Source organism: Bufo gargarizans, chromosome 4 (genome assembly GCF_014858855.1).
Source record: "Bufo gargarizans isolate SCDJY-AF-19 chromosome 4, ASM1485885v1, whole genome shotgun sequence".
NCBI classification, from domain to species: domain Eukaryota; kingdom Metazoa; phylum Chordata; class Amphibia; order Anura; family Bufonidae; genus Bufo; species Bufo gargarizans.
Genome location: NC_058083.1, coordinates 194,897,713 through 194,920,342, shown reverse-complemented (window position 1 = coordinate 194,920,342; position 22,630 = coordinate 194,897,713). Strand labels below are relative to the sequence as shown.

Below are 22,630 nucleotides of genomic sequence, written 5' to 3'. Positions count from 1 at the left end.
CGTGAACGAGCGTTGGCGGTCGCCGACGGTAGACTCTCTTGTCTGCTAAAAATGTAATCCGCCGTGCTGGGAAACTACCTGGTGGGATCATTCATTTGCAGCCGATCATTATCTCAACTGCGACCAGCTTAATTGTCAGTTTGTTCCTACAGAACTGAAACTGTCCAATCAGTGCTTATATTGCTAAACTATGTAGGGATGGATCAAGAGATCAATTGTCTGCAATTCTGCTTCAATATCTTGTAAATTCTGATTAAAATAAAAAATAAACTACATTTATTTAGCCCAAAAACGTAGTTACTCCACTCTTCGCCGATATCCAGCACAATTTATAATTGAGATACAATGAAAAATGAATCTGTGTAAGGGCTAATAAATAAAAAAGTGATAGACATTTTTTTATGGAGGCACATGGATATTTATTCTTTGTGGCATGCTCCATCACATGCTGTATCAGGCTGCGTATGCAGTGGTAGAGCTCACTGAAGGCTCTCCTTGCCGTAGCTCTCTGTGTTTCCTATTGCATAGTGCTGGTCAGGCTTGCCAGCTCCATAAGTCAAATCCATATGAAAGCACATTGATCCTAGCGCCATTGAAATTAAAATATTTATTGCAAATCCCTTATAATGGTCACAGCATGGTAAAATTCAGAACTTCATGTTTGAAACATAAACGTACTACTACCCACATGCTGTGACCATTTTAATGGAGTTGATAAAAGGAGTACTAGTTAACAGGGGGTCTGTTAGCAGTTTTATTGATACAGGTAGGGTTAGAGACAGGAGGTGATACATACCCAAGTCCTTGGTTTTAGTGGACATGGTTCTGAAATAATCGACTAAGAATCCTGCAGGCTCTGCCTCAGCAAGTGTACTGAGGGTGACCCCGGAGGCTTCAGTGTTTGAGCAGCTCCCCAGTCCCTCCCGCCAGCTGTGTGTGTGGCGGTAGCAGTCTTCTGTCACTATCAGCAGAGGTGAGGGGCTGTGGTATGGATCATGTTCTGGATTGACGCCTGCATATTTCTACTTTTATTTTTTCCATACTGCTGCCACTAAAACCAAGGACAGTATCACCTCCTGTCCCCTACCTATGTCTGTCAGCAGTGTTGTGTTGACAAAACTGCTGACACACTCCCTTTAACTCTAGAGGTGCCCAGATCAGTTTAGATTTGTTGTTTTTTTTAAATCTTTTTCAATTTTGTTTTTTCGTTCCATTTCAGGAGCAGAAAAATTTAATCAAAATGGTGATGGATCCATCACATGATATTAACTAACACAGCCTGAGAAACCCCACTGACTTATAACAGGGTCTGTCAGGTTGTGCCATGGTGTCCGTTCCTTGACAGAACAAATAGCACTGCATTGTTCATCAAATCTTGAGTGTGCAACGGAGGCTTTGTTAGGATCCTCCAACCCAGGTATGAACACAGACTTGTGCCTCATTCACACGCCAGTGTTTGGTCAGTGATTTCCATCAGTGACTTTGAGCCAAAACCAGGTGCGGCTCTAAACATAGAACAGGTGCAGATCTTCCCCTTATGTCTGTGGAGGCTCCAATCGTGGTTTTGGCTTACAGTCACTGGTGGAAATCACTGACCAAACAATGACGTGTGAACGAGGCTTTACTGAGATGTTCTGCTCCATGAGCATTGGATGCACCATTTAATGGCACACAGATTAGCTAGGGGTAGAGGGTATGTGGACATGGTATTATATAGCCTGTACCCTAAGATATGCTCTTGTTGTTTTCTTTAAAAAAAAAACTGATCTTATAAAACTTCATTAAACTTCATATTGGGCTATCCTTTAGGACTTAGGGTTCAGACATGCAGTGTTCACATACATGTGCTGTCCGAGTGTAGAACTAACAGCACGTGGAATGAACACTAACCCATTGAAGTCAATAGGCTAATTTATGTGTTTGTCTTTCTCCACGGAAAATCACAGCAGATTATCATGCTAGACTCGCTCATTCAAGTCATAGAGTCCATGAAAAAAAAGGATAGCACATGGGCACATTTCTGTGTGGCCCACTGGGTGGACATTCTTCCTTTTTTTTTTTTTTTTAGGACAAGGGGATGTGAATAACAGATGAGATACTGATGCCATTGGAATGAATAAACAGACAAACTGAAAGCAGTGAGAGCCCTAATATGTATAAAGCCCTGATACACTTAGATTTCTATTATTTAAAGTGTTAATTTTTATATCCTCTGCGTCTGTCTCCTTTTCCTACTGTGGCTTATGCCTCCAAAATGACAGTTCCTTGCAATAGTATAAGTAGCATGCAAGTACTCACACTGTTACACCATATGGTTGCGTAAAAACAAGTTAATACTTCCCCCAAAAATTAAACAGCAGAAAAAAAGTTGTTTGTCTTACTAAAGAATATCAGAATATCTAGATGACATCTTACAGGTAAGAAAATGGTTTATGTCCTCTGCTGGACCCCGTGTTATCCTACATAATTGTTAAAGGGATTCTGTCACCAGTTTTTTGCCCCTCCATTTAAAAATATGGTTATGTTCAGGGAGCTTTAGTGATTCCTAATGTGGTCTTATAACTGAAATCTGTAGGCTCATTTTGTCTAAAAAACTTTATAACTAACCTGTCATTCATCCAACTAAGGTGCCCAAGGGGATGTGCATGTCTTCCAGATGCCGCCCGCACCCGCCGCCGTTTGTGCCCTGCTCCTCCTTTTCTGACATCAGCGCCGCCTCAGAATCCTTTGTTACGCCTCCGGCTCTTCCTCACTCCCCCCTCCTTCTTTTCTAACATCTCGCGCGTGCGCACAGGCTGGCGCCAGTGTTCAGGTTATCGGGAGGTTGAGCGAAGTGCCGGCACATGCGCACTTCGCTCCATGACGGGCGCATCAGGCACAGGCCTGTGCGCACGAGCGAGATGTTAGAGAAGGAGGGGGGAGTGAGGGAGAGCCAGAGGCGTAACAAAGGATTCTGAGGCGGCGCTGATATCAGAAAAGGAGGAGCAGGGCACGAACGGCGGGGGGTGCGGGCGGCATCTGGAAGACATGCACATCCCCTTGGGCACCTTAGTTGGATGAATGACAGGTTAGTTAAAACTTTTTTTAGACAAAATGAGCCTACAGATTTCAGTTATAAGACCACATTAGGAATCACTAAAGCTCCCTGAACATAACCATATTTTTAAATGGAGGGGCAAAAAACTGGTGACAGAATCCCTTTAATCTACTAACCTATGTATATTCTCGCATTTGTCATAATGAATAATGTGAGGTTTGCTAGAGCTCTGTATTGGTAGATTGTGGTAGTGGGGGAAAGATAATACTGCAGGGTGAGGGGGTGTGACTACATTAATTTGTGATGTAGTATGGGGGATGGTTTGTGGTAGAGAGGGAGCTCCCACTGTGTGGCCTAAAAACTGTTGTCCACTCCTTTACTATTAAAGGGGTTGTTCGCTTTATTTTTATTGATGACCTTTCCTCAGGATAGATCATCAATATCAGATTGGCAGGTGGTCAGCTCCTGCAACCCCTGCCGATCATCTGTTTGAAGAGAAGGTCCTGCTCCATGTGAGTGCTGGCTTTTCTTCACTGCTTACCTGCTTGCCATCGCAACTGCAGCGGTGAGCAGATGTAATTACACCTAAGCCATCCCATTCACTTCTACGGGGCTGTTCAAGTGAATACTAGTACAGAGCCATCCTCTAGAAGTGGGGACAGCAGAGCTGTAATTACATCTGCTCACCACTGGGGGTGTGACAGCAAGCAGGTAACCAATCCTGAAGATAGGTAATCAATATGAATAACGCGGACAATCATTTTACTGGTCTATCTACAGGATTGGCCATCAGTGTCTGATCTGCGGGGGTCTGACACACCTGGAAATACATATCTCTGTCCATTGTGTAGTGAATGGTACTAGTAATTTAAGCTCTTCTCCCATTCAAATCAATGGGAGCAGTGCAGCAGTACTGTGAGCTGTGCATTTCCGGTGTCAGAACTTCATTGAAAAAGCTGTGGTGTCAGGGGTGTTGGGGTCACATCAGTAGTAAATTAGTGAACAACTCCTTGAGGAAAATTCCTAAACCCCAAAAATATCAACCAAAGACCCTAAAATCACCATTTTAATAGAATTATTTAAAAATAGACCTGATAGGTCACACTAATGGATATCACAGCACTAATCAACAGGTAAGTACATACTAGAGAATGAAAAAATACAAAGAAAAAAAAAAGAGGGAGGGGTTTTAGGGAAAAACAGGAAGCTTCCCAATGGGTTAATATTCCCTATAGAGACCTTGTCTCCATCCTCAGCCCGGAGACAACCCCTGATGGTGGAGCCTCTCCGCCCTCGTACCTATCCTAATAGGCCCTAATAGGGTTATTCCATTTTAACCCGACGCGTTTCCCCCAACTCGGGTTCCTCAGGGGGTCCATATGGGAAGGATATAGCGGCCAAAACCAAAATGCATAAAAGATTGTTTTTGATACGAATATAAAATCACACACTTTACATGTCCTGCAGTGAAACATGCCCACTGGTCTACATTCTAGCCATGTACCCATCCCACCAGGGGGACACATAATGGGTATGCACTAGACGGTCTCGTAAACCTCTCCTCTTACAGTAAGTGATATTTGGATAGAGGGAGACAGCATTACACAAATCCAGGTCCTGTAACAGCGGCTGCTGTGCGCCGCGCTCAGCAGTTTTCTGTGGTCAGTGCTTCCCATTTAATCGCTGCCATCCTGGGCTCTGTGTCTGTAGGTGGTATTGCTTTTGAGGATTCCGCTCCACAGCTTCCACTCAGCACTGGACACAGCATGACATCAGCTGGTTTCATATACTGCTCTAAGGGCAGAGCGCATCACTCACTGGGCTGTGTGGGTTAGGTCACGTGACCTCGTTGACCAACCCTGCCTCTCATGCAGGTATTTAAGTGGCTTTGCCCTCTTCCCAGAAGCCTCAGTGTCAAGGTCCTTGAGTTTGCTGGTTCCTGATACTCTTGTGTGCTCCTGATTTATACTTAGTTCCTGGACTCTGCCTATTGTCTGATCCCTGCCTGCTTGTCTTGTCTCTACTGTTGCCGACCCGAATTGCCTGACCTGTTCCTGTGTTGCCTTCCCTGACCTTTTGCCTGTCTGACTATGCCTCTGCCTCATCCTTCGGTACTGCACAGTAGTTCCTGGTTAACGACCCCACCTGCCCGACTACACGTGTACTTCTGGTACCTACCCAGGTATCTCCTGGACCAGCTGCCACTGACTCTGGGATTGCTCTGGAGTAGCCCCTGGCAACTACCCTAATGGCTCAAGTCTATCCTCACCATCTGAGGCTCTAGTAAAAACCAAGTAGTTGCTTAGACACGCCCCTCCAGAGTATAGCCAGTCAGTGGCACAGTCGGTTCACACCCGCTGTTCCGTGACAGGTCTATTAAAAGAATGGGCCAATATTTGTTCAAAATTGTTTTGCTCTTTACATTGGCAACATCAAATGTGGAGATCAGACGAATGAGTGCCTGTCCCTGTTCTGGTGGTCTTCTAGGGGTGAGGAGTTCAGTCATGTCCTGTGTCACAGCCTGTTTATAAGCATTCTGCAGCATTGCTTACGGGTATCCCCTATCTAGAAATCTCTTATAGAGCTTCCTAGCCTCTAGATGAAATTCCTATTGCCCCCTTAGAATGCCTCTTTTTAGGGCTGGAGGATGATAGCTATCCCAGTGTAGGATAGTTTTTGTCGCTGTTGACTTCCTGAATCCTGAATATTGTAGTTATTAGTCTCTCTCCTTGCTTGCTTGCATCAAGAAATGTGATACAATTTTCTTGAATCTCATAGGTAAACTTGAGACCCAACTCATTGACATTTAGGGTATTTTGTTACTCCACCAGACATCACGATCGGGAAATACAATAGTGTCCTCCCACCAGCCCAGGAAGAGATTGGCATAAGTGGGCGCACAGGGGCTACTCATTGCCGTCCCCCTGAGCTGGTGGTAGAAGCGTTTATCAAATAGAAAAAATTATGAGTAAGGGTGAATTCCATAAGTCTTAGTACAAAAGCATCATGTGCCTTGCAGTGCGCACCCCTGGTGCGTAAATAGTAAGCCACCACACTATAGATTGATTCAATGTCAATGCTGGCAAGTAAACAAGGGGGATCTATATTCAAATTGTCTATTTTATTTTAAAAAATCCATGGTGTCCCTTGTTTATGAAGATAGGGAAAGAACAAACTGTCTTAGACCCCAATCTAAATAGAGTCCACAGTTCTGTAACAATGAATTAATGCCCAACACAATAGGACGACCTTTAAGTGGATTTGTCCCTTTATGAATTTTTGGGAGCCCGTAGAAGGTTGCAATTTGAGGTGCAACTGGAAGAATGAAACTATACTCTATTTCACTAATCACCTTCATCTCAAACCCAGATTTAAGGATGGTTTTGAGTTCCATGAGAAACATATCTGTAGGATCTGCTTGTAATACTTGGTAACCTTCTCGGTCCCTTAGAATGTCTAAACACATCTTGGAATATCTCTCATGATCCAATACTACCAAGTTGCCACCTTTTTCAAACGGCTTGATAATCATTAATTTATCCCTTTCAAGGGTTTTCAAGGCCTCTTGTTCTATTACAGATAGATTCTGTGAACGTGACCATCTGACCCTGAGTTGTTCAAGGTCAGAGGTCACCATCTGTATAAAAATATTAATGTATTCATAGTTAAAAGGGGGAGGCATCTTGGTACTCTTGGGACATAGATCCGTATAGGGGCCGTATAGGGGCCTTCTCCAGAACCCTCCTCTCAGAGTTCCATAAAGATTTCTAGATCTGAGACTTTACTTTCCTTAATCCCTAACTTCTCATAAGATAGTTTATTTGTATTGTTAAATAACTTTTTTCATTTGATCTTCCTACAAAAAAGGTGTAAATCTTTCACCCATGTAAAGAGATTAAATTCAGTAGTCGGGATAAATGAGAGACCTTTCTTTAATACATTATTCTCCATTTAATTTAGTATACGTGAAGAGAGATTTATCACCTGTAAGTTGTCATTGGTGCCCGGTTCTAGTCTCCTTTGTTCCTGTCCGGTAACTGATAAGGAGTTTGATTCTGTGCTAAAAAAGGTACAGTGCCATTGCCCAATGGTGCTGAGGAAGAGGAAGATACACCCTGATAGTTTCCCACCTGTGTGTTGCCTGCCTCTCTTCCCCATTTTCGCCACTTCCCTGAATCCACAGCAAGCATCCTTTATATAAGTAACTCTATGATTATATTACTAAATTGTATGCCACAAACATGACATGCTCAAATGAATGAAAGGAATGGACTTCTTCGCCAATGATCACTGTACCTTTTGCATATTCGCAATATGTTAAGGCTGTCATATTTTGAATTAGTGTGATAAAACAGTACATGGCAGGAAAGCTACAGTGTGACTACTGGTGTGGTCTGATTTATTTAGCCCATATGTTTTTTTTCAGACTCCCTTCTTTTTCCTGACATTTTATAATTAAACTTTTTCTCCTTATCTGTTCTTCCATTTGAATTAATTTCTCCCATCCTCTCCAAGAGCTGCTCACTCATCCTGCTGGACGTCCTTGTCAAGTCCTCTCCATCCTTGGCAGAGGCTCCTAGCTATCACTTGAGCGATTGGAATATCAATGCTTTCTTTGGCTAGGTTTCTGAAGGCAGCCCTGTGCAGCGGTGTCCTGTCTTCTGTCCGTCTCTCTGACGGCCTTTCTCTGAAATCCTGTCCTGAGTGTCTGTGATAATGAGAAAAAGAGAAGGGGTGCAATAGTGATAAGGCTCTCATTCTTTGTGTGGCTTTCTGGGCAGGGGTGAAAATACTGTATATCTCATGCTGTTGTTCACAGCTGCTTTGAAACTTTCTTCTGTTGGTTTCTGTAGCTTCGAGAATTTTTTAGCATAGTAATTCACTTGTTTCCTACTTTGTATGGACCTGTTCTCAAAGGAGCAACACATTTTGATTCCTAGTGAGAAAACCTGTATAAATTTTGATGTGTGGCATTTTTCCGAAACATATCCATTCAACAAACCACATTTATTTTTAATCTCCAGACATTGAGCTACTTGGTCAGAAGAGGCATTATGTTCTTGTATCTTTGCTATAATTTAACAGTAATTTAGACTGAAAACCATAATGGTGCACCATGTTAATATCTGGGCAGCTTCAACTAGTTCTGTTTAGCAACTAGAGCTAAATTCTTAAGACAAACATCACTCCAGGGTCCTGTATATTTGGTTAAAAAAAAAACTGATGTTCATCTCAGCGACACAACTGGGATGCTGTTTTACATGATGAGGATGCTACATATTAATGCACATTCCAGTACAATAAGTGCTTCAAATACATATGTATTACACAACAGCCCATTCCGAGTCCTAGGAGAACAACATCAGATGGAAGACAGACGGGCAGATTGCAAATTCCTGCAACCGGGGATGGAGGATTCCTGTTTGATCGGGTCATTAACTCTGCTGATTTTGTTTCTTTATTTCTGGGGAAATATGACTTGAAAAGTATAATACAATGGTTTTGCACATTATACTGTCATTTAGGTTAAAAAGAAAGGATATAAAAAGCAGACGAGCAGAACATTGAATCAGGTCTGTGAATAGTTGCAGATGTCGGCCTTAGGTAATTTATGGGGGAGGTAATAAACTCCATGCTGCTTCTTTTTTTTTTACAAACCTGGCTGTTCAGCGAGAGCTTCCAAAGTCTAAAGCCTGTATTATATAGGCTGGTTGAGCATGCGATTGTCAGGAGGGAAGCGTTCCCTCCCAACAATCGCCTGCTAGCAAGTGGAGGAGACTGCTGCTATCAGATGGAGCGATCTCCTCCGCAGCATGGGGAGAAGCAATCGCTATGCCATCGCTCGTCCCCATGCTGTCTAGTGGATTGCCAGCGTTCTTAAAAATCATCCCAGTGAACAAGCACTTGCTCGTTCATCAGACAATCGTTAGCAGTATTACACTGCCAGATGATCGCAAAAAGTGTTCAAACGAACGCTTGTTAGCAATCACTTGCTGAGAAATCAGCAGCAGATGATCACTAACGATAGTTCATACGAATGTTCCTTAGCAATCATGTTGCAGTGTAAAGCTGGATTTACATGGGCTAACTGAGCGGTTGATTGTCGGGAAAGAAGTGTTCCTTCCCATCAGGCGGCTGCTAGTTTGGTGAAGGAGACCACTGCAATTACATGCAGCGATCTCCTTCATTGTATGAGAAGGAGATCGCTTCCCTCATACAGAATCATGGTTTCTGAGCAGCATGAATGACAGGATCACCCGATGGACAAACGTTTGAATCATCAGTTAATCGGCGGCACATTTCCATGGCTAGATTCTCAGCAATGGTCATTCCCGATAATCTGCCCAATTCTCGGGCCGCGTAAATGCACCTTAATACTGCCGCCGAATGCCCGATGAACGAGCAACCACTTGTTCATTGGGCAATTGTGATTTTTAAGCACTAGACAGCATGGGAATGAACGATGGCGTAATGATTGCTCCTCACCACCTCTTGCTGAGGAGATCGCTGCATGTAATAGCAATGGTCTCCTCCCTTAGCTAGCAGGTGATTGCTGGGAGGGAACACATCCCTCCCAACAATCGCTTGCTTAATCGACCTGTATAATAAGATAGGAGATGCATAAAAAAATACTGTCGGGGGAATTTATGAAGCTCTGCGCTCCAGAGTTCTGGCTTCAAAAAGTCACAAACACTGAGTGACATTTTGCTTATATACACCGCTCCCTCCACCTCTGAAAACTGTGTTGGAATGTGGGAATAGTTAGCCCATTGATTAAAGCAAGATTTATCAACTGCAGCATTTCAAAAAGTAGCAAAACTTGTCACAGTCTCACTCAAATAAAGGGGTGGCATAGAAAGTGAAATAACACTCAGGACAAACTTAAAGGACATCTGTCAGCAGATTATTTTTTACCTATGAACTAGCTGACCTGCTGCATGTGCACTTGGCAGCTGAAGACATCTATGATTTGGCCCCTGCAGTCCATGGTTCTTTGAAACAAAGTCTCAATATAATTTCCTAAATTCCCCCCCCCCATGATTATCCACCCATCCCCCACTAAAAAAACTATACACATACACTTGTTTGCCTTTTCTGGTGGTAATAGAAGAATTTTATTCATGGGTATTTCACTGATTAAAAGCCTAAGGCCCCTTTCAGACGGGCAAGAATTCCGTGCGGGTGCAATGCGTGAGGTGAACGCGTTGCATCCGCACTGAATCCAGACCCATTCACTCCAATGGGGCTGTGCACATGAGCGGTTATTTTCACGCATCACTTGTGCGTTGCGTGAAAATCGCAGCATGCTCTATATTGTGCGTTTTTTTCACGCAATGCAGGCCCCATAGAAGTGAATGGGGCTGCGTGAAAATTGCATTGCATCCGCAAGCAAGTGCAGATGCGGTGCGATTTTCACGCATGGTTGCTAGGAGACGATCACGATGGGGACCCGATCTTTATTATTTTCCCTTATAACATGGTTATAAGAGAAAAACAATAGCATTCTTAATACAGAATGCTAAGTAAATTAGGGATGGAGGGGTTAAAAAAAATCTGTAAATAATTAAACTCACCTCATCCACTTATTCGCGTCGCCCGACTCGTCTTCTTTTTTCTTCCTTGAGGACTTGGGAGGAAAAGGACCTTTGGTGACATCACTGCGCTCATCACATGGTCCATCACGATGAGGTGCGTTTACATTTTTTTTTTAACCCCTCCATCCCTAATTTGCTTAGCATTCTGTATTAAGAATGCTATTATTTCCCCTTATAACCATGTTATAATGGAACATAATACAATCTAAGCGACACCGATTCCAAACCCGAACTTCTTTGAAGAAGTCTGGGTTCGGGTTTGGGTACCAAACATGCTGATTTCTCTCACGCGTTTGCAAAACGATTTAAACGCTTTGCACTTGCGTGGAAAAATCGTGCATTTTCCCGCAACGCACCCTCATCTTTTCCCACAACGCACCCACAACGCCCGTGTGAACCCAGCTTAAGTCTTCCCAAAACCCAAGATTCCTGAATTATTCCAGTTAGTCTTTGACTGTTTTTGTGCATTGGATTTCCTGCATCGATCAAGGTGCAAACCACCCTTGAAATATCAAGCTACTACTTAAAGGAAATGTGCCACCAAAAATCAACTTTTTCATCTGTTCTTATTTTCTAATGGCAGATTTCTTTATTCTATTTTGTGAACATGATGGGGGCGGCCTTCTTGCCTGAGCTGTTCTTAAAGCATTTACAAAGCATTAAAATAAATTGCTCTACGACAGCCCCATGGGCAATAGACACAATGAACAGGAGGGGACCTCATGGACTTCTATGGGATAGTTATCTAGGCATGCTCTGTGATCTGTTCAGAGGTCATTGTACATACAAGGGAAGAATAGATGAGCTTTGACAATTACAAATAAGCAAGTACTGTAACTGCAGTAAAGTGATCTGTACAGACCAAGAACTGGCGCCTATTATTAGGCTTAGTGGCCAGTACGAAAACTGCAGGATTTTATGGTCTTTGTTTAAATATAGATATTGATGTGGAAAATTAAAATAACATCATCCAAATTCTTTAAAAATATGTTAAACATAAGAACATGATGTAAACAATAGTTCATTTTCTGATGACACATTTCCTTGAACCCTGGCGCGCACAATGCCTGTTCGGATATAGAATTCACTCTTATCAAACTGACAAAGATCTAGGCTAAGATATAGGGAGATGAGGTTGTTGAGGTTCTCTCCAAAGCTGCTTTACCTATTCATATTGTCTGCTTGTGGCATGGTGGAAATATGGGCGTCAGATTTTCTCTGTCTAGCAAAGAAGTTATTCTGCAGAGTCAAGTAGTTGAAAATAGGTATTTATCTACTCTAGTTGAGCCTCTGTTTGGTTAGTACATGTCACAGAGACAGCTAATGCAGCCTTACAGTTTTAGGACCTCACCAGTATCTGCAGGGGTCAGATTGGCCATAGACCTTACAGGGAAATTTACTGGTGGGCCGATGCCCAGGGGGTCACCCAAGCCCTCCTTTCTGTTGCCAGTGACCTCACATGTCCTCCTGAATTCAACTTCTGTGGTCCACATCTCACTTCCTAAGCTCTGCTCCATATCTTAATCAGAGACAACTGGAGGAGGAGAACAGAAAAGGGCAGCTATTGATGACCAACACAGAAAAAAGCTTTTGGGGCACTGCGGTATAAGGTATTTTTCTCTATGGTATTGCTAAACCTCCTACTTGTGTTGCCTGCCTGCTCCTACAACATGGGACTACTTTAAGTTTTTTTTCCAGGGCCACTTCAAGTTCCCAGTCCACCCCTGAGTATCTGAGCTTTGAGTGTGACAGCGGAGGAAGAGGTCTATTGAGTTGAGCGTTGCTGTCTTCTGTTATTACGTTTACTCAGGACGCTATACAGCAACTTTTTTGAAATGGTGCACACATTTCATGTATCTACCAGTAGTAGCAGCAATACAAAAAACTGTTTCCTGTGGCTGCTGCCTCCTTGACCACTGCAGTTTCTACGCACACCCTAAATATCTACAACTGTAACTAAGAAAGAAAATGAAGAAGCTTTTAAAGCTCCTCTTGCTGTCCCCGCTGGTGTTTCTATGTATGAAATATTGGCCACTTTGCACACTTAATGCGTGACAGTCTCCTCTAATCTCCTCCATTTAACCATTTACAGAGCATCACACTGGTGTTCATACCAGAGGCTGCCTGGGATGGGAAATGAATATAGTGCAATGCTTGCAGCTTTTTCCTTTTTACCAGTTGCATATTTATCACCACAAAGTCTTGTAAATTACCCATCAAACACACTGTGCGTCATTACAATTAGGATGATTGCTATTTTGCTGTATTCCATACCAGGGCCTAACACTAGTAATTTCTCCTTGTAATAGCTCTTCTGTCCTATTATCCTGTGTTTTTGTGGCACTGCTTCGCTGTTAGCCGCATGGTACGGGCTCGGCCCATATTATAATGCATTGTGTGACATGCTCCACTGTACCTCTGCAGTCATCTCAGTATAGTCATGGCATTTAATGGCTTTCACTTTGAAAGTCACTATTGTCTTCAAAAACCTGTACAAATCTATCAGAAACGAGGGTGTAATTTTAATACATTGTGTGTGTGCTAATCAAATTAGTACAGCCATTTTGAAATGTTTCATTTGCTCTTTGTTAGTCTTTATTCCTTTTATGAGACTTGTCATACAGTCTTGTGCTTTGTCTGTCCTCTTCATCTCACTTTCGAGACGTTTCCATAAATCCATTCCACCTCTCTCATAGTCTTTCAGGTTACACGTACTGCTGAAATGTTGAAAAGTAATAGGAAAATTGCTGAACCAAGCCTCTCTTTGTTGGATTTTAGTGGGACAAACAATGTGTTTGTTTACATTGGGTAAAATGATGAACATTTTGGGTTACAATGGCTAATTTGCATCCCTACAGCTCAAAAACAGACAAAATGTAAAAAAGCAATACTGTTTGCTTCCATTTTTACATTTATCCAGGATTATTTTTTATGAAACCATTCACATTTTGCATCTTCTTTATGATCTCTCCTGAGTGGTCCAAAAAGTGTTCTGAAAAATTCTTGATCAGCTTGATTGTGGTTCTGATAACAATGCCACAACATGGCATAAGCTGTTTTAGCAGTAGGGCATGCCACAACAGATTCTTTATTGTTAAAGGGATTTTCTCACTTCAGTAAGTGGCATTTATCATGTACAGAAAGTTAATACAAGGCACTTACTAATGTAGTGTGATTATCCATAGTGCTTCCTTCACTGGCTGGATTCATTTTTCCATCACATTATACACTGCCTCTTTTCATGTTATCACCACGCAGCAATCCAGCAGCGGTGGACGTGCTTGCACACTATAGGAAAAAGCACCGGCCTCTCTGGTCGCCAGGACTGTGGGAGCGTAGATAGGCTGGTGCTTTTTCCTGTAGTGTGCAAACACCACTACCGCTGCTGGCTTGCAGGGTGGTTGTAACCATGGAAACAAACAGTGTATAATGTGAATCAAGCCAGCAAAGGAAGCAATATGGATAATAATACATTAGTAAGTGCCTTATATTAACTTTCTCTGATATTTGCTTAAGTGAGACAACGCCTTTAATGGTGCCAATATTATCCTGTGTGGAAGACAAAATTCGTAATTAATGCACATGATGCCACTTGGACCTCTAGGTGTATACACTGTAAGGGATCGTCTTTTTATTCGGGGGTCATTCTCACAGACTTCTTCCAGACAAAGGCTTTAGTGTCCAAACAGTGCATTTATTTGGCAGTCTTCATGCACTAACAGCAACCAAAACATAAATAAAAACAAATCCTCAGCCGTCTGGCCACTGACTAAAGAGTATAGTCCCTCTCTAGGAAGATCCGAGTCTACTACCCAGCTCCCCAAAACACAGCAGTGCTTATCCTACACAGGGTCAGAAGGTCCCAGCTCCCACAGGTTTTAGCACAGCCTGCTCCTTCCTCAGACTGAGAGCCCCACCCAAGTCCAGCACCAGGATTAAATAGCATCCCTGGACATGGGCATATTCCTAAATCCCGGAGTGAAGCATAGGGAACAGGCACCCACCCAACACATTGCCTGTTCCCAGTAAAAGTCCGCCCTGGACTAGCTGGAGCCAGCTAAGCTAAGTAGCTTGGTGTCTACCAACTAGCTTAGTGGCCACCTATATCTAGAGCCTTTACTCCACCAAGGCCTGGCCCCTTGATGACACACTCCTGGTGCAAACAACACCCCCTTTCCATGCTTTGCCGGGACTTTTCTGTTCTCACTAGGCTCCTCTGGGTGAGCTACACCCTTTCAATGGCCATCATGTGGCCCTCTGGCAGCTCAACTGCCACAACACATAGACATTGTTTAAAAGTGTTATGTATGTACAAGTTGCACAGCTAAAAAAAAACAGCATTGCAAAGCCATGTCAACTCATGTTAAAATACACGGGAGTTGTTGATCTTGGCACACTACCTGCTCTTCTGAATACACCGTAAGGGTACAGCCATATGTGATGGGAACTCTGAGGATTCTCCACAGTGGAATTTCATACATAAAATCCACATCATCTTCAGTACAAGCAAAGTGAATGCTAAAAAATCGAATCCAGATCTACAGAGGAAACATTCAATGTAGACTAATTTGCACTTTGGGTTTTCAGTCTGTAGCATGTCAGTTTATGTTGTGGGTTTTACTGATTTTGCAGTGCAAAGGTTGAAAGCATGGGAAGATATGTTGTGATAGCAACAGCAATGTCACAGCTGATTTTGGACTTTTTTTTTATTTTTATGACACTGTTTGTGGCCAGATCCTGTAGAAAATCCACAGAGGACCCAGCACACGTGACTATGCCCTAAGACAACCTGGCCTTTAAAGTTTGTACTTTTTCGTTAGGAATCCTTTTAATTTATTTATCTTAATCACTTATATAGTGCTGATATATTCTGCAGAACTTTACAGATATTACTAGGACACTGTCCCCAATGGGGCTCACAATCTTAAGGCTGTATTACACAGCCTGATGTGGCAGAAGATTGTCAGGAGGAAAGCGTTCCCTCTCGGCAATCACCAGATGAGGCCTCTGCTATTACATGCAGCGATCTCCTCCACAGCATGGGATGAGCGATCGCTATGCCATCACTCGTCCCCATGCTGTATAGTGGTTTGCCGGCGGCAAATTGTTATTAGACACTAGGATCTGCCACCTGTAAATGATAATTTTTCAACTTGACAAAAGCTTTGAATAGCCCGATGATCGAGCTCGTTCATTGCGCAATTGGTGGCAGTATTACACTGACAGATGATTGCTAACAAGCGTTCATGTGAATGCTTGTTAGCGATTATCTGCCGAAAAGTTGTCTTTGGAGTTTTGGAAACCGGAATACCCGGAGGAAACTCACGCAAACACCGGGAGAACATACAAATTCCATGCAGATTTTGTCATTGATCAGATTTAATACTGACTGAGCCACCACACTGCCCATGACACTTATGTGGTAATAAATGCCACCCCACTAAGATAACGCTAAAAAGCTCTTGCAGATTGTTAAGCCAGTTGGAGAACCTTAGATTTGAGTAGAATGGATTCGGTCCCGAATCAAATTGGTTGACTGAATCGAACCAAAATTGAATTTTGAGCAATTTGCTCATCTCTATTGATAATGTTTCTTTAGGTTAATGATATATTTATTTTGCATGTTTCCATAGGAAAACTGTTATTACCAGCAAAGAAAACATCGAAGGGTGGTAACCCATGGATGTCTGTCATCATGTCCTGGTTTTTGGTACAGGTAAATGGTAATTGTTTTACTCAAGTGGTAGCAATGCATATATATATATATATATATATATATATATATATACACAGTTGAAACCAGAAGTTTACATAACTATATAAAAAGACACATATGCATATTTTTCTCAATATCTGACATGAAATCAGAATAAACAATTCCTGTTTTTGATCAATTAGGATTACCATAATTATAATTATTTGGGCCTATTCCTCCTGACAAAACTGGTGTAACTGAGCCATGTTTGTTGGTCGCCTTGCTCGCACCTGCCTTTTCAGCTTTGACCAAAAACTTTCAATAGGATTGAGATCAGGGCTTTGTGAACGCCACTCCAAAACATTGACTTTGTTATCCTTAAGCCACTTTGTAACAAGTTTGGCAGTATGCTTCGGGTCATTGTCCATTTGGAATACCCATTTCCGCCCAAGCTTTAACTTCCTGGCTGATGTCTTGAGATGTTCTCAGTATTTCCACATAATCTTCTTTCCTCATGATGCCATCTATTTTGTGAAGTGCATCAGTCCCTCCTGCAGCAGAACAACCCCACAACGTGATGCTGCCACCCCCATGTTTCACAGTTGGCAGGATGGTGTTCTTAGGCTTCCAAGCTTCTCCCTTTTTCCTCCAAATGTAATGATGGTCGTTATGTCTAAAAAGATCAATTTTAGTTTCGTCAGACCATAGGACATGTCTCCAAAAATATAGGTCTTTGTTCCTGTGTGCATTTGTAAACATTAATCTGGCTTTTTTATGTTTCTTTTGGAGTAATGGCCTCTTCCTGGCAGAGTGGTCTTTCAGCCCATGTTGATACGATACTCTTTTCACTGTGGATATTGACACAATCTTACCAGCTTCCGCCATCATCTTCACAAGGTCTTTTTCTTTTGTTCTTGGGTTGATATGCACATTGATCTCTGGCACACAGAACCCGTCTTCTTCCTCAGCGGTATGATGGCTGGACTTTCCCATCTTGTTTGTACTTGCGTATAATTGTTTGTACAGATGAACAAAGCACCTTCAGGTATCTTGAAATTGCACCCAAGGTTGAGCCAGACTTGTGCAAGTCCACAATTCTCTTTCTGATATCTTGGCTGATTTCTTTAGCCTTTCCCATGATGCCACACAAAGAAGCAGTGTGTTTCAGGTATGCATTTAAAGGGAACCTGTCACCGGGATTTTGTGTATAGAGCTGAGGACATGGGTTGCTAGATGGCCGCTAGCACATCCGCAATACCCAGTCCCCATAGCTCTGTGTGCTTTTATTGTGTAAAAAAACTGATTTGATACATATGCAAATTAACCTGAGATGAGTTGGGTTGCTAGCGGCCATCTAGCAACCCATGGCCTCAGCTCTCTACACAAAATCCCGGTGACATGTTCCCTTTAAATACATCCACAACTGTGCTCTAAATAACTCAGATGTTGCCAACAAACCTAACAGAAGCATCCAAACACATGACATCATCATATCGGCAGTCCAGAATTCTTTATAGACATAGTAATCTTAGTGATGTTAACTTTTAACATTGTAGAAAGTAATTAAAATGTCTTAAAACAGTCTCTCTCTCATTATTCTGGCATTTGACAAATAATAATAATAATTATGGTAATCCTAATTGACCTAAAACAGGAATTGTATATTCTAAATTCATGTCAGATATTGAGAAAAACATGCATATGTGTCCTTTTATACAGTGTATGTAAACTTCTGGTTTCAACTGTATATTATATATTTCATTTTGTAATGGAAAAAAATAAAATGTAAACTTTTTGCAGACTTTACGTATGCCCTGAGTCTCAGTAATGTAGTAGATATATATGCCATTTCAAGAAGATTGGATAATATTTAGAGGTTGCACACTTTGATCAGTTTTGTAAAAGTAGGCAAAAAATAAGATTTTTCAATGTTAATTACTTTTCATGGGAAAACTAGAAATCACAAACTTTAAATAATATTAAAACTAGACACTAAGATTAATCGGTAGTATGATAGGCAAAACGTGTTATATTAATCAACTTTGAACGATGCAATCCCTTCTTTTGTTAGCTTGGTGGCGACTTTTCTGTGATGCTCGACTACCCTCAACAAGAATTGTTTTTGTTGTTCGTCCCTGACCGATTCGTTAAACTTTTTTTATCAGAGCAATTCCTCTTTCTATGGTATCATTGACAACCTTAAGAGCATTAACATGGCTTCTTAGAGAATCACGGCAGTATTCTGTCACTTCGTGGATCCCAAACAATTCAAAGAAAGTCTTTGTTTTATTAGTAACGAAATGGCTCAGGTCTTTTCCTTCAAAAACTAGGTTTTTATCCTCAAATCGTTTCATTTCCTTTTTCTTTGCAGGTTTGGTTTCTAAATTTTTAGTCATATTTTCCTTAACAGCCTGAGTAATATGTTCGTCCATAAAAAAGCCAATCCTACATTTGTTTTTGACAGATACCAAATGTGTCTCTTAGCAACTGTGAGAGCACTTTTTTTTTACGTCTGCATATGGGTAAGTGCTCAGAAGCTGTAGCATATCCAAATCATTCTTTGGAGCCCATCGACTTACAATAGCCTCGTGCAAAAAGCAAACATATATGAGGCTGACAAAATGTGCAACCCGTTTCATTCCTTTCAATTCTTGTTGAGGAATATTCAACTGTTTAGGGAAGAGGACAATTTTAAGTGCATATATTGCCTTTGCCATTCACCTTGCTTGATGCATAGCCCCTGGGATCCTGAAACTGAAGTCATTTTTAGACCTACCTCCTAGCTACAGGAGGGAGAGTAGTAATAAAAGTGATCAATGTGTGCAACCCCTAAATATTATCCAATCTTTTTAAAATTTGGCATATATATCTTTTACATCACTGAGACTCGGGTGTATGCAAAGTCATATGAAAATCACATCTTTGGAAAAATTATAATCCCTACTGTATATATATTGTAACGTGGTATCAGGCAAAGTGTTAAATGGCATATATATTCCACCTAGGTTTCTCACCTATAAATGGTGACGGGCTCCGTTCCTGGCCCTGGAACAATTTACTGTGCAGCCACTTGATTAATTCAGCTGGGCTGAGGCCTACCTAAACACCCAGGCTGCATTATGTGGGAGAGAGACAAACAGTGTAGTTGCTCTGTGTGAGCAGAAGGTACTGGTTGCCGTTACTGTGTTTTATTTGGTACAGTCAGGTACATTACTGTCTAACTAGTGCTCGGACGAGCAAGAGTTTCTTTATGCTATGTTTTCTATTTGAACCGTGCATCCTGTACATGTGCTGCCTGTTTACTCTGACAATAAATGCCAGAAAGGACTGCGCTTTGAAACCTTAAAGTCTATCTGGGTCTCTATAGCATTAGACTTGCTTGGAACAGTGAGCTAAATAGAAAAGACCACACATGGTGGAGGATAAGGACATATCCTTAAAGTGACAGTACTCTTAACCACTTTACGACCGTCCATTGAGTATAAACTTCCTTGGGCTGGTTGTTTATCTCTGAATGGATGTTCTGGAACGTCCATTCAGAGATGGCAGCTGCACGGTAATCATGCAGCTGCAGAGCGGGGGGCCCGCTGTCTGTGACAACAGGGCAACCCAGAGAAAAGGGTTCCTGGGTGTCCCTGCCTTCCAGATCGCTGGATACACAGCTCTCAACGAGCGGTGTGTATACAGATCAGGAAGCACTATGCCGCTACCTGTCCCGGGCTAGCGGTTATGTGATCGCCGGGGCCGGGTGAGTGCAAGAACTGTTGGGTCTTCCATAGACCTTGATCAGCCCTGCACTGAGGCTGTACAGTGCTGTATTATGCTGTACAGCCTCTCTGGTGGGTGTATTTCCCCTGTAACTGGGGCTACTATGTCAGCCCCAGTTACAGGAGAAATCAATAGTTAAAAAAATCTAAAAAATCAAGGTAAATGTCCCCCAGAGGTCTTGTATGAGCTTATGGAGGACACAAAGTGTAAAATAAAATTTTTTAAAAAAGAAATAAAAAGTTTCACATAAAAAAAATTCCTCCAAGTCCGTTATTTAATTATTTTTAAAAAAATTGAAGAAAAATAATAAAATAGACATTTTTGGTATCACCACATCTGCAACGACCGACTCCATAATAATATCATATGATCTACCCCATTAGGTGAACGCCGTAAAAAACTAAAAATAAATATTGCCTCAAAACAGATTTTTTTGTGAGCTCACCTCCCAAGAAACATAATGTTAATCAAATAAAAAGTCGTATGTACAACACAATGGTAGCAATAAAAACATCACCTCATCCCGCAAAAAATGAGCCCTCACACAAGACCATATATATATATATATATATATATATATAAAACAATTGGCTCTACAAAAATATCACATGATATACCCCATCAAGTGAACGGTGTAAAAAAAAATATAATAAATATGCCAAAAAACATATCAATCAAAAAGTCTTATGAACCCCAAATGGTAGCAATAAAAAAGTCCTGCAAAAAACAAGCCCTCACACAAGACTATAGCCAGAAAAATGAAAAAAATATGGCTCTAACAAAATGGCAACACAAAAACATGATTTTTTTTCTAAAAATGTTTTTATTGTGTGAAATGTAAAAAAAAAAAAAGACATATATGGTATCGTTTCATCCGGATCTATAATAGAGGTCCTAGAGGAGGACCCTGAGGAAACTCCTCCGGAGATAGAGCTTTTAAACTTACAAGTCTCCTGGGGCCGCTTTGGTACTGAACAGATGAGGGATCCCAGTCTAGCGAGTGCCTAGAAAAATGACCCAGGAACCAGGCAGGGTTTGGTGTACCCCCACTTCGCTGTACATGATGATTTACTTTACAGTGTAAAGAAAACACAAATAGAGGTTGTAGAGCAAATGGTTGTACCCAAGTCTCATATCCGTATGGTGTTGAAACTAGCTCATCTTCTGGGAGGGCATTTAAAGGTGGAGAAAACAAAAGAGTGCATTGAACTGAACTTTTCTGGCCTAGTATTTATAAGGCTGTAGAGGATTTCTACCATTCATGCCCTGATTGTCAAATCAACGCCCCTAGGCCGCATTTTTGTAACCCCCTAATACCGCTGCCAACATTTGAGGTTCCTTTTGAGCGCGTTGCTATGGATTTAGTCAGCCAACTTCCTAAGAGATCACCAGCATATCTTGGTTATCCTGACCTAGACTATGCCACCCGCTATCCCGAAGCAATACCTCTCAGGAACACATCATCTAAGGTGATAGCAAAAGAACTCTTCCAAATGTTCACCCGTACAGATATCCCAGCAGAAATTCTCTACAGACCAGGGAACACTTTTTATGTCCATTGTTACTAAGGAGCTATGAAAGGTTCATTAGAGCACTTAAAAGGATGCTTAAAAAGGTGGTTGATAAAGATGGAAAGGACTGGGATTGTAATTTGCCCTATCTCATGTTTGTCAAATGGGAGGTGCCACAGGCATCAACAGGGTTTTCCCGGTTTGAGCGATCTCCTCCTCCGGCCGGCCCTGTCAGCATTTTAAAAATCGCGCGCCTCTGTTCATTCGGCGCAGGCGCTCTGAGATGAGGAGGCTCGTCTCCTCAGAACTCCCTCAGTGCGCCTGCGCCGATGACATCACCGAAAGAGAAGACGTCATCGGCGCAGGCGCACTGAGGGAGTTCTGAGGAGACGAGCCTCCTCATCTCAGAGCGCCTGCGCCGAATGAACAGAGGCGCGCGATTTTTAAAATGCTGACAGGGCTGGCCGGAGGAGGAGATCGCGGCTGGCCCTGTCAATCAACACGACGAGGGGGCGGTTTTTGCGGCGGCTACCAGCAAGTAGACGCCCTACTTGCTGGTAGAGACCTGATTTACATATTATAAAACTTTGTTTTTATAAGAAACGGCTGAATGAAAGTAAGTAACACCATTATATTCTCATATATCGCACTATAAGGAATGTAACTAGCCAAAAAAAAAATAATTACTTTAGTGGGGTGACAGAAGCCCTTTAAGTGCTGATAACTTTAAAATGCTTTTACTTACCCAGGCTGTTCTGAGATAGTTTTTTTCATCACATATTGTTCTTCATGACACTGCTAAAATTGGGTCAAAAAAGTAAATTTTTTTGCATAAAAAATGCCACATTTACCAAAAACTTTGAAATATTTGCAAATTTCAAAGTTTCTGTTTCTCAACTTCTGTAATACATAGTATACCCCCAAAAAATTGTGATGACTTTACATTCCCCATATGTCTACTTCATGTTTGTATCATTTTGGGAATGATATTTTATTTTTGGGGGATGTTACATAGCTTAGAAGT

At 41.8% G+C, this 22,630-nt stretch overlaps 1 protein-coding gene across 1 annotated transcript in view; it reads left to right on the top strand.

Annotated features, from left to right (window-relative positions):
- LOC122933809 (solute carrier family 12 member 9-like) overlaps window positions 1–22,630 on the top strand; it is a 315,690-nt gene that overhangs the window by 155,138 nt on the left and 137,922 nt on the right. The window contains exon 8 of the mRNA XM_044288844.1: window positions 16,266–16,348. Coding sequence (XP_044144779.1) covers window positions 16,266–16,348 — 83 coding nt within the window. The remainder of the gene's footprint in view (window positions 1–16,265; window positions 16,349–22,630) is intronic.